The following is a 15,641-nucleotide window of genomic DNA, read 5'->3' as shown; positions in this document are numbered from 1 at the left end:
TCTATAAAAAAACCTTTTATTTTTGATGAACTAATAAATCACAACAACACTTAAAGTGCAAAGCAGTTAAATAACTTAAATTTCTAAACAAATATAAACTTTTAAACTTCTATAACAACTCTAACATCAATAGCAACAACTTCTATTAAAAAAGTTTTGTTTTCTTTTAAGAAAAACTATTAAAGCTTGCTTTTTTTAAAGAAGAAAAATTAATTATCCTGCTGTTATCATTTTTGCTTCATTTTATTATTTAAACAAAAAATAATTTATTTATTTTATGATTATTTAAAAAAATAAGACATAACACATATACTGAGCTCACACTTATTTAAAAAAATATATTTTTTTTTCAACATTTTCAGTATCACAATCAATCTTTATAACGCACATTTAAATGACACTGAATTGTGATTCAAACCAAAAATAAAATACGTAAATCAGACATTAAAATATAAATGTATGAAATTTGACGAAAAACTAAGCATGCATTTTACCTCTTTTTTGGACTTTAACTCCTCCGAATTGAAACTATTGAGCAACAAAGCCAAGAACAAGTTTAGAACCATAAAATTGCCCATTACTAAAGTGGGTAGAAAAATGGCAAAACAAGAAGAGGCACCTTGCTGAAAAGTAGAAAGAAAATTAGAAACATTTTAATAAAAGTCTGAAATATAGAGTGACTATAATCCGGACTATAGACCTACTATAGTCTAGACTATAATCCGACTATAGTCTGGTTTATAGACTAACTATTGTTTGAACTAAAAACGGACTATTGTCTCGACTAAAGACTGAATGTAACTGGCTCATAGATTGACTATTTCCGGTGTATAAAATGACTATGACTAAATATTATAGACTAGACTATAGACTAGACTATAGACTAGACTATAGACTAGACTATAGACTAGACTATAGACTAGACTATAGACTAGACTATAGACTAGACTATAGACTAGACTATAGACTAGACTATAGACTAGACTATAGACTAGACTATAGACTAGACTATAGACTAGACTATAGACTAGACTATAGACTAGACTATAGACTAGACCATAGACTAGACTATAGACTAGACTATAGACTAGACTACAGAATAGACTATAAACTAGACTATAGACTAGACTATAAACTAGACTATAGACTAGACTATAGACTAGACTATAGACTAGACTATAGACTAGACTATAGACTGGACTATAGACTAGACTATAGACTAGACTATAGACTAGACTATAGACTAGACTATAGACTAGCCTATAGACTAGACTATAGACTAGACTATAGACTAGACTATAGACTAAACTATAGACTAGACTATAGACTAGACTATAGACTAGACTATAGACTAGACTATAGACTAGACTATAGACTAGACTATAGACTAGACTGTAGACTAGACTATAGACTAGACTAGACTAGACTAAACTAGACTAGACTAGACTAGACTAGACTAGACTAGACTATACTAGACTAGACTAGACTAGACTAGACTAGACTAGACTAGACTATACTAGACTAGACTAGACTAGACTAGACTAGACTAGACTAGACTAGACTAGACTAGACTAGACTATGACTATAGACTAGACTAGACTAGACTAGACTAGACTAGACTAGACTAGACTAGACTAGACTAGACTAGACTACTAGACTATAGACTATAGACTATAGACTAGACTAGACTAAAGACTAGACTATAGACTAGACTATAGACTAGACTATAGACTAGACTATAGACTAGACTATAGACTAGACTATAGACTAGACTATAGACTAGACTATAGACTAGACTATAGACTAGACTATAGACTAGACTATAGACTAGACTATAGACTAGACTATAGACTAGACTATAGACTAGACTATAGACTAGACTATAGACTAGACTATAGACTAGACTATAGACTAGACTATAGACTAGACTATAGACTAGACTATAGACTAGACTAGACTAGACTATAGACTAGACTATAGACTAGACTATAGACTAGACTATAGACTAGACTATAGACTAGACTATAGACTAGACTATAGACTAGACTATAGACCAGACTTTAGACCAGACTATGACTATAGACTAGACTATAGACTAGACTATAGACTAGACTATAGACTAGACTATAGACTAGACTATAGACTAGACTATAGACTAGACTATAGACTAGACTATAGACTAGACTATAGACTAGACTATAGACTAGACTATAGACTAGACTATAGACTAGACTATAGACTAGACTATAGACTAGACTATAGACTAGACTATAGACTAGACTATAGACTAGACTATAGACTAGACTATAGACTAGACTATAGACTAGACTATAGACTAGACTATAGACTAGACTATAGACTAGACTATAGACTAGATATAGACTAGACTATAGACTAGACTATAGACTAGACTATAGACTAGACTATAGACTAGACTATAGACTAGACTATAGACTAGACTATAGACTAGACTATAGACTAGACTATAGACTAGACTATAGACTAGACTATAGACTAGACTATAGACTAGACTATAGACTAGACTATAGACTAGACTATAGACTAGACTATAGACTAGACTATAGACTAGACTATAGACTAGACTATAGACTAGACTATAGACTAGACTATAGACTAGACTATAGACTAGACTATAGACTAGACTATAGACTAGACTATAGACTAGACTATAGACTAGACTATAGACTAGACTATAGACTAGACTATAGACTAGACTATAGACTAGACTATAGACTAGACTATAGACTAGACTATAGACTAGACTATAGACTAGACTATAGACTAGACTATAGACTAGACTATAGACTAGACTATAGACTAGACTATAGACTAGACTATAGACTAGACTATAGACTAGACTATAGACTAGACTAACTAGACTATAGACTAGACTATAGACTAGACTATAGACTAGACTATAGACTAGACTATAGACTAGACTATAGACTAGACTATAGACTAGACTATAGACTAGACTATAGACTAGACTATAGACTAGACTATAGAACTAGACTATAGACTAGACTATAGACTAGACTATAGACTAGACTATAGACTAGACTATAGACTAGACTATAGACTAGACTATAGACTAGACTATAGACTAGACTATAGACTATAGACTAGACTATAGACTAGACTAGACTAGACTATAGACTAGACTATAGACTAGACTATAGACTAGACTATAGATAGACTATAGACTAGACTATAGACTAGACTATAGACTAGACTATAGACTAGACTATAGACTAGACTATAGACTAGACTATAGACTAGACTATAGACTAGACTATAGACTAGACTATAGACTAGACCTATAGACTAGACTATAGACTAGACTATAGACTAGACTAATAGACTAGACCTATAGATTAGACTATAGACTAGACTATAGACTAGACTACAGACTAGACTATAGACTAGACTATAGACTAGAACTATAGACTAGACTACAGACTAGACTAGACTATAGACTAGATTATAGACTATAGACTAGACTATAGACTAGACTAGTCTACACTAGACTAGACTATAGACTAGACTATAGACTAGACTATAAACTAACTAACTTTAGTCTGCACTATAGACCTACCATATTGTGGATTATTGACTATCTTTATACTAACTTTAGTCTAGTTAAGACTATAGTCTAGACTACAGACTGTTTTTAGTCAGGACTATAGGTTGAGTATACCATGGACTGTAGACTGATCATAGTCTGAACTATAAGTTATATGTAGTTATAAATTAAAGATTATTAAATATTTACCTCTTCTTCAGCTCTCATACAATCCCATAAAGGTTCAATCCATTCTCCGCATAAGATACGAAAAATCATCATAAAGGAATGGAAAAAATCATTGAAATTCCATCTAAAAAAATGAAATAAATCAAGAGAATTAAAAACGAATCTTAAATACTAAGAAAGAACAAAGGTGTATCGAAAAATCTTAATACCTAAATCAATATACTTAAGCCATAAATTTTAATATATAACGTTCATTTTCCTACCTTGGCACTGGATCTGGTTCAAATTTTTCTGGCGTATAGTCTTTTGAAAATAGTTGCATGCCAATAACGGCAAATATATAAATGACAATGACCAATATCAAAGTTAGATTACCCAAAGCACCAATTGTCGATATAATAATGCTCAATAATACTTTCATAGTAGTCCAAGATTGAGCCAGTTTAAGGACCCTTAACTTAAGTTAATAAATAAAGAATAAAATAAAAAAAGTTAAGATAAAATGTTTTCACTTTTCCTTAAAAAAAAAAAAATACAAAACTTACCAATCTCAAGCCCCTTAAAACACTTAAACCATCGACCAGCTCAAATATAATGTCCAACAAGGAAGCCGTAACAATAATTAAATCGAAAATATTCCAGCCACAAAGAAAAAACTCTTTGGACAGGGCCATCAATTTAATGATACACTCAAAGGTGAAAATGGAAGTGAAAACCTTAAGTGAAATTATTTTGTGTTAATTAATACAGAGTAAAAAAATGTTTTCAATGATAATTCTTCATTATAATGAAATTTTTCATAAATCTTTTACCCACCTTATTCCCCACATCCAAGGCATTGCGAAAACTCTCACTCATGCCATGATGTTCCATGGCTAAAAATGCTGTATTCAATACAATACACAACGTTATGGCCAATTCAAATAGGGGATCGCGTACAACTTTATAAAGGCAATTTTGAAATTGCAACCAACCCTCGTAGTCAATACAACATTGAACACATCTATCACAATTACGATCAGGAAGATCATCTGTAAAATGACAAACGACGTTATTAAAAAGTTTAAAAATTGTTTCTTAAGTAAACGGATTAATCGTCTATAGTCTAGTTCGGACTATAGTCCAGACCATAGTTCATTTATAGTCCAGACTATAGTTAATCTATAGGCCAGAATATAGTCAGTTTATAGTACAGAATATAGTCAGTGTATAGTCCAGACTAAACTCTGTATATTGTCTAGACTATGGTCAGTCTATGGTCCAGACTATAGTCAGGCTGTAGTTCTGACTTTAGTCAGTCTATAGTCCAGTCTATAGTCCAGACTATAGTCAGTCTACAGTCCAGACTATAGTCAGTCTATAGTACATACTATAGTTAGTCTATAGTACAGACTATAGTCAGTCTATAGTCCAGACTATTGTCAGTCTATTGTGCAGACTAAAGTCGGTCTATAGTCCAGACTATAGCCAGTCCGTAGTACAAACTGTAGTCAGTCCGTAGTCCACACTATAGTCAGTCCGTATTCCAGACTATAGTCGTCTATAGTCCAGAGTATAGTCGGTCTTTATTACAGACTATAGTTAGTCTATAGTTCAGATTATTGTCAATCTATAGACCAGACTGTAGTCAAGTTATAGCCCAGACTCTAGTCAGTCTTTAGTCTAGACTATAGTCTGACTGTAGTCCAAATTATAGTCAGTCTATAGTCCAGACTATAGTCAGTCAGTATTCCAGTCTATAGTCCAAACATTTCACACCTTGAAATCAATTCAAAACAACACTTACCGATTACAACAATTTCGGAAGAGTATTCCGGATGTAAAGCATAAATATTATGCTTCTTAATGCGTGCTATATTACCATTACACTTAATTAAGCGCACCTCCCGCGGCGACAGAGCTAACGTTACAGCCGTATGATCATTTTGTGTATCGGTAGCCGAAACATTGACAACTTCGGAAGCCGTTATATCCTGCTCATCATGATCATCCACAACACCCGAATCATCTTGTGATGATTCACGATTTACCCCACTGGAATTTGAACTCGCCTGACGACTGGGCATAAGTGGATGGGAGGGATATAACATATTGGGATTCTTTGCAGCATCGTCTTGAAAGCATATGCGTGACTGACGATTTTGTTGTTGCTGCTGCTGTTGTTGTTGCTGTTGTTTGTCTCCGTGTGTCGTCTTCTCATCGGAGTGTTCACATTTCAAGGCTAAATCGGTAGGACGTTCACAGCCGCTGTGACGTGGACTAGGACTGGGTGTTGGCGTGAGTGAATCATTTTTACTGTGATGCTGTTGTTAAGTTAGAAATAGGTTATATCAAGCTTAAATGATGTTAATAGTTTTATTAGAATATTTACCGTTCCATTGCCATTACTGTCCGTAGCATTGCCGCCTTCTTTGCCCGTTCCTTTGGGACACTTTTTTCTTCTCGTCTTCTTTTTACTATAGGAGGCCAATAAAACACCTTTACGCGAATCTATCTTCTTTTTATTATTACTTTTATTTAATTTTTTTACATTCAAAACGGACGGGTCGAAGCTAAATGTCGAATCATCTCGATGATCCAATAAGTCTTTTTTGCGTTCCTTAAAAGTAAAAATAAAAAAAATGTAATAAATAATGTTTCCGGCCATTTTCTTTAATTTCTCCACTCACTTCATTTGTTATTTCGGCTTCTTCCTCGTAACTTAGAGCGACTACGGCTAACATTAGATTAATTAAATAAAATGAACCAAAAAACACAACCACTGTAAAAAATGACACACTCATTGGCCCCGATGTGGCCAACACCATATTGTACACATTCTCCCAATAGTCCAATGTTATCAATTGAAATGTTGTCAACATCGACCACATGAAATTATCGAAATTCGTATAACCATGATTGGGATTTTCGCCAACGCACAGGCATGTATAACCCATTGGACAATGACGGGCGCCCGTTAAATTACCGCACAACATGGGCAGCTCCTCATCGTCATACAACCAATTTTCAGTGTCGTTGATCCATCTAGAAAAAAAGAGTTTCAGGTTAAAAGTGTTGAAATAATTAAGATAAACGTGGGTAATATTCGGCTTGACCGATAGTCGGAACTATGGAATAGTCTATAGTTGAGACTAAAGAACACTTTATAGTCGAGACTATAGAACTGTCTATAGTCAATGCTATAGAACAGTCTTTATTCGAGGCTATATAACAATATATAGTCGAGGCTATAGAACAGTCTATAGTCGAGGCTATAGAACAATCTATAGTCGAGGCTATAGAACAATCTATAGTCGGACTATAGACAAGTCTATAGTCGAGGCTATAGAACAATCTATAGTCGAGGCTATAGAACAATCTATAGTCGAGGCTATAGAACAATCTATAGTCGAGGCTATAGAACAATCTATAGTCGAGGTTATAGAACAGTCTATAGTCGAGGCTATAGAAAAATCTATAGTCGAGGCTATAGAAAAGTCTATAGTCGAGGCTATAGAACAATCTATAGTCGAGGCTATAGAATAATCTATAGTCGAGGCTATAGAACAATCTATAGTCGAGGCTATAGAAAAGTCTACAGTCGAGGCTATAGAACAATCTATAGTCGAGGCTATAGAATAATCTATAGTCGAGGCTATAGAACAATCTATAGTCGAGGCTATAGAACAGTCTATAGTCGAGGCTATAGAACAATCTATAGTCGAGGCTATAGAACAATCTATAGTCGAGGCTATAGAACAATCTATAGTCGAGGCTATAGAACAGTCTATAGTCGAGGCTATAGAACAATCTATAGTAGAGGCTATAGAAAAGTCTATAGTCGAGGCTATAGAACAATCTATAGTCGAGGCTATAGAACAATCTATAGTCGATGCTATAGAACAGTCTTTAGTAGAGGCTATAGAAAAGTCTATAGTCGAGGCTATAGATCAGTCTATAGTCGAGGCTATAGAACAGTCTATAGTCGAGGATATATAGTCAAGGCTATAGAACAATCTATAGTCGAGGCTATAGAATAATCTATAGTCGAGGCTATAGAACAATCTATAGTCGAGGCTATAGAACAATCTATAGTCGAGGCTATAGAACAATCTATAGTCGAGGCTATAGAACAGTCTATAGTCGAGGCTATAGAACAGTCTATAGTCGAGGCTATAGAACAATCTATAGTAGAGGCTATAGAAAAGTCTATAGTCGAGGCTATAGAACAATCTATAGTCGAGGCTATAGAACAATCTATAGTCGAGGCTATAGAACAATCTATAGTCGATGCTATAGAACAGCCTTTAGTCGAGGCTATAGAACAGTCTATAGTCGATGCTATGGAAAAGTCTATAGTCGATGCTATGGAAAAGTCTATAGTCGATGCTATGGAAAAGTCTATAGTCAAGGCTATAGAAAAGTCTATAGTCGAGGCTATAGAACAGTCTATAGTCGAGGTTACAAAACAGTCTATAGTCGAGGCTATAGAAAAATCTATAGTCGAGGCTATAGAAAAGTCTATAGTCGAGACTATAGAACAATCTATAGTCGAGGCTATAGAATAATCTATAGTAGAGGCTATAGAAAAGTCTATAGTCGAGGCTATAGAACAATCTATAGTCGAGGCTATAGAACAATCTATAGTCGAGGCTATAGAACAATCTATAGTCGAGGCTATAGAACAATCTATACTCGAGGCTATAGAACAATCTATAGTCGAGGCTATAGAACAGTCTATAGTCGAGGCTATAGAACAGTCTATAGTCGAGGCTATAGAACAATCTATAGTAGAGGCTATAGAAAAGTCTATAGTCGAGGCTATAGAACAATCTATAGTCGAGGCTATAGAACAATCTATAGTCGATGCTATAGAACAGTCTTTAGTCGAGGCTATAGAAAAGTCTATAGTCGAGGCTGTAGATCAGTCTATAGTCGAGGCTATAGAACAGTCTATAGTCGAGGCTATGGAAAATTCTATAGTCAAGGCTATCGAACAATCTATAGTCGAGGCTATAGAATAATCTATAGTCGATGCTATAGAACAATCTATAGTCGATGCTATAGAACAGTCTTTAGTCGAGGCTATAGAAAAGTCTATAGTCGAGGCTATAGATCAGTCTATAGTCGAGGCTATAGAACAGTCTATAGTCGAGGCTATAGAACAATCTATAGTAGAGGCTATAGAAAAGTCTATAGTCGAGGCTATAGAACAATCTATAGTCGAGGCTATAGAACAATCTATAGTCGATGCTATAGAACAGTCTTTAGTCGAGGCTATAGAAAAGTCTATATAGTCGAGGCTATAGAACAGTCTATAGTCGAGGCTATAGAACAGTCTATAGTTGAGGCTATAGAACAATCTATAGTCGAGGCTATAGAACAATCTATAGTCGAGGCTATAGAACAGTCTATAGTCGATGCTATGGAAAATTCTATATTCGAGGCTATAGAAAAGTCTATAGTCGAGGCTATAGAACAGTCTATAGTCGACGCTATAGAACCGTCTATAGTCGAGGCTATAGAACAGTCTATAGTCGAGGCTATAGAACTGTCTATAGTCGACGCTATAGAACCGTCTATAGTCGAAGCTATAGAACAGTCTATAGTCGAGGCTATAGAACAGTCTATAGTCAAGGCTATAGAACATTATATAATCCAGACTATAGTAAAGTCTGTAGTCAAGCCTATAGAACAGTCTATAGCCGATATTATAGAACAGTCTATAGTCGAGGCTATAAAACTGTCTATAGTCAAGGCTATGGGACAGTTTATAGTTGAGAACAGTCTACAGTCTAGACTATAAAAGCTCTATAGTCGTATTGTCAGAACAGTATGGATACTATAGAATAGTTCATAATCGATACTATAAAATAGTGGGGATATAAATAAATTCAAAATAGAAAAACCTACAATCTCCATTCAAGATCTGAAGTATTCGACCATTCATCGGGTACATTTTTAACACATTTATTACGTAATTCTCCCATGTAAACCTATTTATAAATAGAAAACAAAAGAGAAATTAATAAAGATTTTAGTACACAAACACAAAACAACAGAATTTGAAAATAGTCGGGACCCAGGGACTGGAGCATACTTTTTTGAATACGAATCTGACCTCTGAGTTTTTCTAACACATCAGCTTTTCGAGATATCTTAACACCAAGATGAAAGAAATCTCGTTTGTATCCAATTTCAAAGTCTGAGTTCAGATTCGGAATCACTACCTTAGAAAAGTATACTTCAATCCCACGAGAACAAATTTGTTGATCTGTACAATGAAAAACAACAACAAAATCAACCAACTTACCTGCAGTGCAAATAGTGCAAAGACCATTAAACAAAATATGGTCAACGTCATGACCTCGGCCAATTGACGAAATGAGTGCAGTAGTGCATTAATAATAGTCTTTAAACCTGGCATTATAGAAACAGTCTTTAAAGCTCTCAACACACGAAATGTACGCAACCCGGCCAAGTTGCCTACATCCATGCCAATGGTGGCATAACCACTGGCTATGACCACAAAATCCAACCAATTCCAAGGATTGCGCAAATATGTGTATTTATTGAGCAGGAAGCCTTTGGCAATGATTTTTATAACCATTTCAATGGTATAAATCGCTAGGAAGATATATCTGTAAAAGGGAAGAATTAAAAATATACAAACATACACAACATTATACCACATAAATAAGACACTGGTAGCCCAGGAAAAGTAGATCAGTAGTCATATACACACACACACATAGAGAGAGATATTGAAAGAAATTATTTCCTCACAACCAAAGTTTAGAAAGAATTAATAGTACTGATTGATTGCTTGATTTGATTGACTGAATTTTTTTTCATGCAAGGTTAATGATTATTTGGGGGGATTAGTTAGTTAGTTAGCTTTCAATGATTTCTATTTTGAATGTTAAACATGTATTAATTCTTCCTAATTTCGATTGCTAACTTACTCAGCTTCTTCGACTGTTTCGGTCATGGCTAAAAAAATACAGTTAAACAATATTGTAGCCATAACGCAATAATCGAAATACTGATTTGTTGCTATATACACGCATACTCGTCTCGCCATACTCCAGGGATGAAATAGAAATAAACTTTTTGTGCCCGTAAAGCGATGTATGTAGTTTTTCCGAAAACGTTTCGAAACCACACAGAAAGTCTGGAAAAAAAAAGAAAATTTTGAATAGTAAATAAAAGTTCAAAAGCAGCAGAAGATATGATAATAATAGAGTAGTCTATAGTTTGGACTATAAAGTTGTATATACATAGCGTGAACTATAGTCTGGACTATACAACAGTCTATAGTGTGGACTGTTCTATAATCCAGACTACAGACTGTTCTATAATCCAGACTATAGAACTATCTATAGTGTGGACTATACAACAGTCTATAGTCTGGACTATAGAACAGTCTATAGTCTGGACTATAGAACAGTCTATAGTCTGGACTATAGAACAGTCTATAGTCTGGGCTATAGAACAGTCTATAGTCTGGACTATAGAACAGTCTATAGTCTGGACTATAGAACAGTCTATAGTCTGGACTATAGAACAGTCTATAGTCTGGACTATAGAACAGTCTATAGTCTGGACTATAGAACAGTCTATAGTCTGGGCTATAGAACAGTCTATAGTCTGGACTATAGAACAGTCTATAGTCTGGACTATAGAACAGTCTATAGTCTGGACTATAGAACAGTCTATAGTCTGGACTATAGAACAGTCTATAGTCTGGACTATAGAACAGTCTATAGTCTGGACTATAGAACAGTCTATAGTCTGGACTATAGAACAGTCAATAGTCTGGACTATAGAACAGTCAGTCTATAGTCTGGACTATAGAACAGTCTATAGTCTGGACTATAGAACAGTCTATAGTCTGGACTATAGAACAGTCAGTCTATAGTCTGGACTATAGAACAGTCAGTCTATAGTCTGGACTATAGAACAGTCTATAGTCTGGACTATAGAACAGTCTATAGTCTGGACTATAGAACAGTCTATAGTCTGAACTATAGAACAGTCTATAGTCTGGACTATAGAACAGTCTATAGTCTGGACTATAGAACAGTCTATAGTCTGGACTATAGAACAGTCTATAGTCTGGACTATAGAACAGTCTATAGTCTGGACTATAGAACAGTCTATAGTCTGGACTATAGAACAGTCTATAGTCTGGACTATAGAACAGTCTATAGTCTGGACTATAGAACAGTCTATAGTCTGGACTATAGAACAGTCTATAGTCTGGACTATAGAACAGTCAATAGTCTGGACTATAGAACAGTCAGTCTATAGTCTGGACTATAGAACAGTCTATAGTCTGGACTATAGAACAGTCAGTCTATAGTCTGGACTATAGAACAGTCAGTCTATAGTCTGGACTATAGAACAGTCAGTCTATAGTCTGGACTATAGAACAGTCAGTCTATAGTCTGGACTATAGAACAGTCTATAGTCTGGACTATAGAACAGTCTATAGTCTGGACTATAGAACAGTCTATAGTCTGGACTATAGAACAGTCTATAGTCTGAACTATAGAACAGTCTATAGTCTGGACTATAGAACAGTCTATAGTCTGGACTATAGAACAGTCTATAGTCTGGACTATAGAACAGTCTATAGTCTGGACTATAGAACAGTCTATAGTCTGGACTATAGAACAGTTATAGTCTGGACTATAGAACAGTCTATAGTCTGGACTATAGAACAGTCTATAGTCTGGACTATAGAACAGTCTATAGTCTGGACTATAGAACAGTCTATAGTCTGGACTATAGAACAGTCTATAGTCTGGACTATAGAACAGTCTATAGTCTGGACTATAGAACAGTCTATAGTCTGGACTATAGAACAGTCTATAGTCTGGACTATAGCACAGTCTATAGTGTGGACTATACAACAGTCTATAGTCTGGACTATAGAACAGTCTATAGTCTGGACTATAGAACAGTCTATAGTCTGGACTATAGAACAGTCTATAGTCTGGACTATAGAACAGTCTATAGTCTGGACTATAGAACAGTCTATAGTCTGGACTATAGAACAGTCTATAGTCTGGACTATAGAACAGTCAACAGTCTGGACTATAGAACAGTCTATAGTCTGGACTATAGAACAGTCTATAGTCTGGACTATAGAACAGTCAACAGTCTGGACTATAGAACAGTCAATAGTCTGGACTATAGAACAGTCAGTCTATAGTCTGGACTATAGAACAGTCTATAGTCTGGACTATAGAACAGTCAGTCTATAGTCTGGACTATAGAACAGTCTATAGTCTGGACTATAGAACAGTCAGTCTATAGTCTGGAATATAGAACAGTCAGTCTATAGTCTGGACTATAGAACAGTCAGTCTATAGTCTGGACTATAGAACAGTCAGTCTATAGTCTGGACAATAGAACAGTCTATAGTCTGGACTATAGAACAGTCAGTCTATAGTCTGGACTATAGAACAGTCAGTCTATAGTCTGGACTATAGAACAGTCAGTCTATAGTCTGGACTATAGAACAGTCTATAGTCTGGACTATAGAACAGTCTATAGTCTGGACTATAGAACAGTCTATAGTCTGGACTATAGAACAGTCTATAGTCTGAACTATAGAACAGTCTATAGTCTGGACTATAGAACAGTCTATAGTCTGGACTATAGAACAGTCTATAGTCTGGACTATAGAACAGTCTATAGTCTGGACTATAGAACAGTCTATAGTCTGGACTATAGAACAGTCTATAGTCTGGACTATAGAACAGTCTATAGTCTGGACTATAGAACAGTCTTTAGTCTGAACTATAGAACAGTCTATAGTCTGTACTATAGAACAGTCTATAGTCTGGATTACAGAGCAGTCTATAGTCTGGATTACAGAGCAGTCTATAGTCTGGACTATAGGACAGTTTATAGTCGGAACTACCGAACAGTCTATTGTCTGGACTATAGAACAGTCTATAGTATGGACTGTAGAACAGTTTTAAGCTTGTACTAAATAGCAGTACGTAGTCTATAGCAGACTATTTCAATTTTGTTTAAAAAAGTTTTACCCTGAAAGAGTTTTATTAAAAAATCCCTTTAAATGCAAAAAATTTCCCTAATTTGAAACAAAAATATAAACACAATGTTTACAAAAGAAAACTAACTGGTGCTAGTCTCTGCTAACCAGCAGAGCCATCTATTTGTCTATGCTAAACACAAGCGCCATCTTAATTTCATATTCAGCAGCACTACAAATACAACACTGCTTATATAATTGAAAATACAACGCTGGCCACAAAAAATTACAACACTGTAGGGGTAATTTTTCTTCAAGCAAAGTCAATGAATAGCAGAACTTCCGTTTCATCTTTCTTTTATTCTCAGACGTCTTCGACTATAGAAGAACTATGAGAGCTAAGGTAAAAATCAAATACTATTAAAATATATAAAAATTAGAAAAGTGTTTAATTATTAGAAAAAATAAACAATTACAACAAGTGTTAACGAAATAAACATTAAAATTTATAAATAAATTGAAAACAATAAATCACAGAAAATGTAAAAACTTTTTATGAATTATATGTGGAAAATTTAGGCAAACAATTTTTATGTATAACAGTTAACGCCTGCTGTAGACGCCATTTGTTTTTTCTTCTAAGTGCAAAAAAATACGTGTTTTTAATTGGAAAAAAAGTGTTAAATTGTAGAAAATATTAATAAATTTTGTAAAAAGTTATAATAAAATTAATATTTTGTGATAAAAGTTAAAATTGTAAATTATTTTGCTTTATAACACTTAACTTTCTGAATGGCTAATTTGCCAAGTGCTAATAAAAACACGTGTTTTTTTCTCAACCAATAAAAAAAATATTGCAATTTTTTAGTTTTATAAAAAAATATTAATAATTTTTTTTATTTAATTCTAATTTTAGTGGCGTAAGAAGCGTATGCGTAGGTTGAAGCGTAAGCGCAGAAAGATGCGTGCACGTTCCAAATAAACTGCTGATTGCTCTATATTAGACAAGTACAATGTAAGTATTGTGTTCCCAAAGAACATTAAACCAAACCTCTTTGAAACTTATGGAATATTTTACTAATAACTTTTTGTTTCTTTTCCTTACAGGTTTTTGCATTACGTTAAACCTAAAAAGATCTTCAAGTTCTAATTGTTGTTTCCCGGTGTTTGCCTGGAGGCATTTTTGTTCAACTGTATTTTACACATTATTTGTGCAAAAGTTGTTTAAAAATAAAAAGTTAAATCTTTGGATTATTGCTTGGAGTGATAAAAAACTATATTATACTACTGTGTGTTTATTTATTGCTTATTTTAATTTGCTTTTGTTAGTAGGAAGCCGAAACCACGTTTACTTTTTTGGTTCGGATTTAACCTCAAAAAATGCAATGCGTTTTTTTGGCCAAATGACGTGTGGCTAATATATAAGTTGACTGAACAAGTTTTTGTTGTTGCGCAGAACAATAAATGACAGAATAGGTCATAGTTTATAGGAAATGGGAAGAAATTAAAACACTTTGGATATATGTACATACATATTTCCAAAATTTGTATAAACGTCAAAATATGATAATATTCCAATATTTAAAACTTGGCTTTAGATAGTTTTGTTATGAAGAGTTGGTTTTATGCGAAGGTCGCAAATCCAGCTAATTATAAATTGGCTAGAATCATGGTGTACTTAGGCTGGTAGTACCTTATTAAAAGTTCATAAGGAAGTATTATAGAGAAATGAAAAACTTCTGTCCCAAAACGCCGGGTTCGAGACAGTTTGTTTTTTTAATTTATTTACCTTGAAGAAGTATTGCTGGATTCTTCTATTATCAAAAGTGCCAGTTTTTTAGATTAGAACGTTCTACATATTTCACAAAATTTTGCATATTA

At 34.3% G+C, this 15,641-nt stretch overlaps 1 protein-coding gene and 1 long non-coding RNA gene across 2 annotated transcripts in view; one reads left to right on the top strand and one right to left on the bottom strand.

Moving 5' to 3' along the window:
• The window catches only part of LOC119613428 (sodium channel protein 60E-like), a 46,986-nt gene extending 36,065 nt beyond the window's left edge, over window positions 1–10,921 (bottom strand). Inside the window, 11 exon segments of the mRNA XM_037969447.1 lie at window positions 495–623; window positions 3,794–3,896; window positions 4,036–4,229; window positions 4,318–4,488; window positions 4,589–4,803; window positions 5,559–6,075; window positions 6,144–6,371; window positions 6,442–6,796; window positions 9,665–9,747; window positions 10,065–10,392; window positions 10,717–10,921. Coding sequence (XP_037825375.1) covers window positions 495–623; window positions 3,794–3,896; window positions 4,036–4,229; window positions 4,318–4,488; window positions 4,589–4,803; window positions 5,559–6,075; window positions 6,144–6,371; window positions 6,442–6,796; window positions 9,665–9,747; window positions 10,065–10,392; window positions 10,717–10,835 — 2,442 coding nt within the window. The 5' untranslated portion in view covers window positions 10,836–10,921.
• Window positions 10,922–14,035: 3,114 nt separating this feature from the next.
• LOC119613429 lies at window positions 14,036–15,039 on the top strand. The gene is made up of 3 exons (XR_005232233.1): window positions 14,036–14,163; window positions 14,677–14,775; window positions 14,868–15,039. It is a non-coding gene; the product is annotated as an uncharacterized LOC119613429 (long non-coding RNA).
• The last annotated feature ends 602 nt before the right edge of the window (window positions 15,040–15,641 follow it).

The sequence above is a fragment of the Lucilia sericata genome, unplaced genomic scaffold, assembly GCF_015586225.1.
Source record: "Lucilia sericata isolate MDLA Ls3-8-SP2 unplaced genomic scaffold, ASM1558622v1 Contig002116F_arrow, whole genome shotgun sequence".
NCBI classification, from domain to species: domain Eukaryota; kingdom Metazoa; phylum Arthropoda; class Insecta; order Diptera; family Calliphoridae; genus Lucilia; species Lucilia sericata.
Note: the sequence above shows the minus strand (reverse complement) of the source record. Positions and strands in the feature narration are given on the sequence as shown.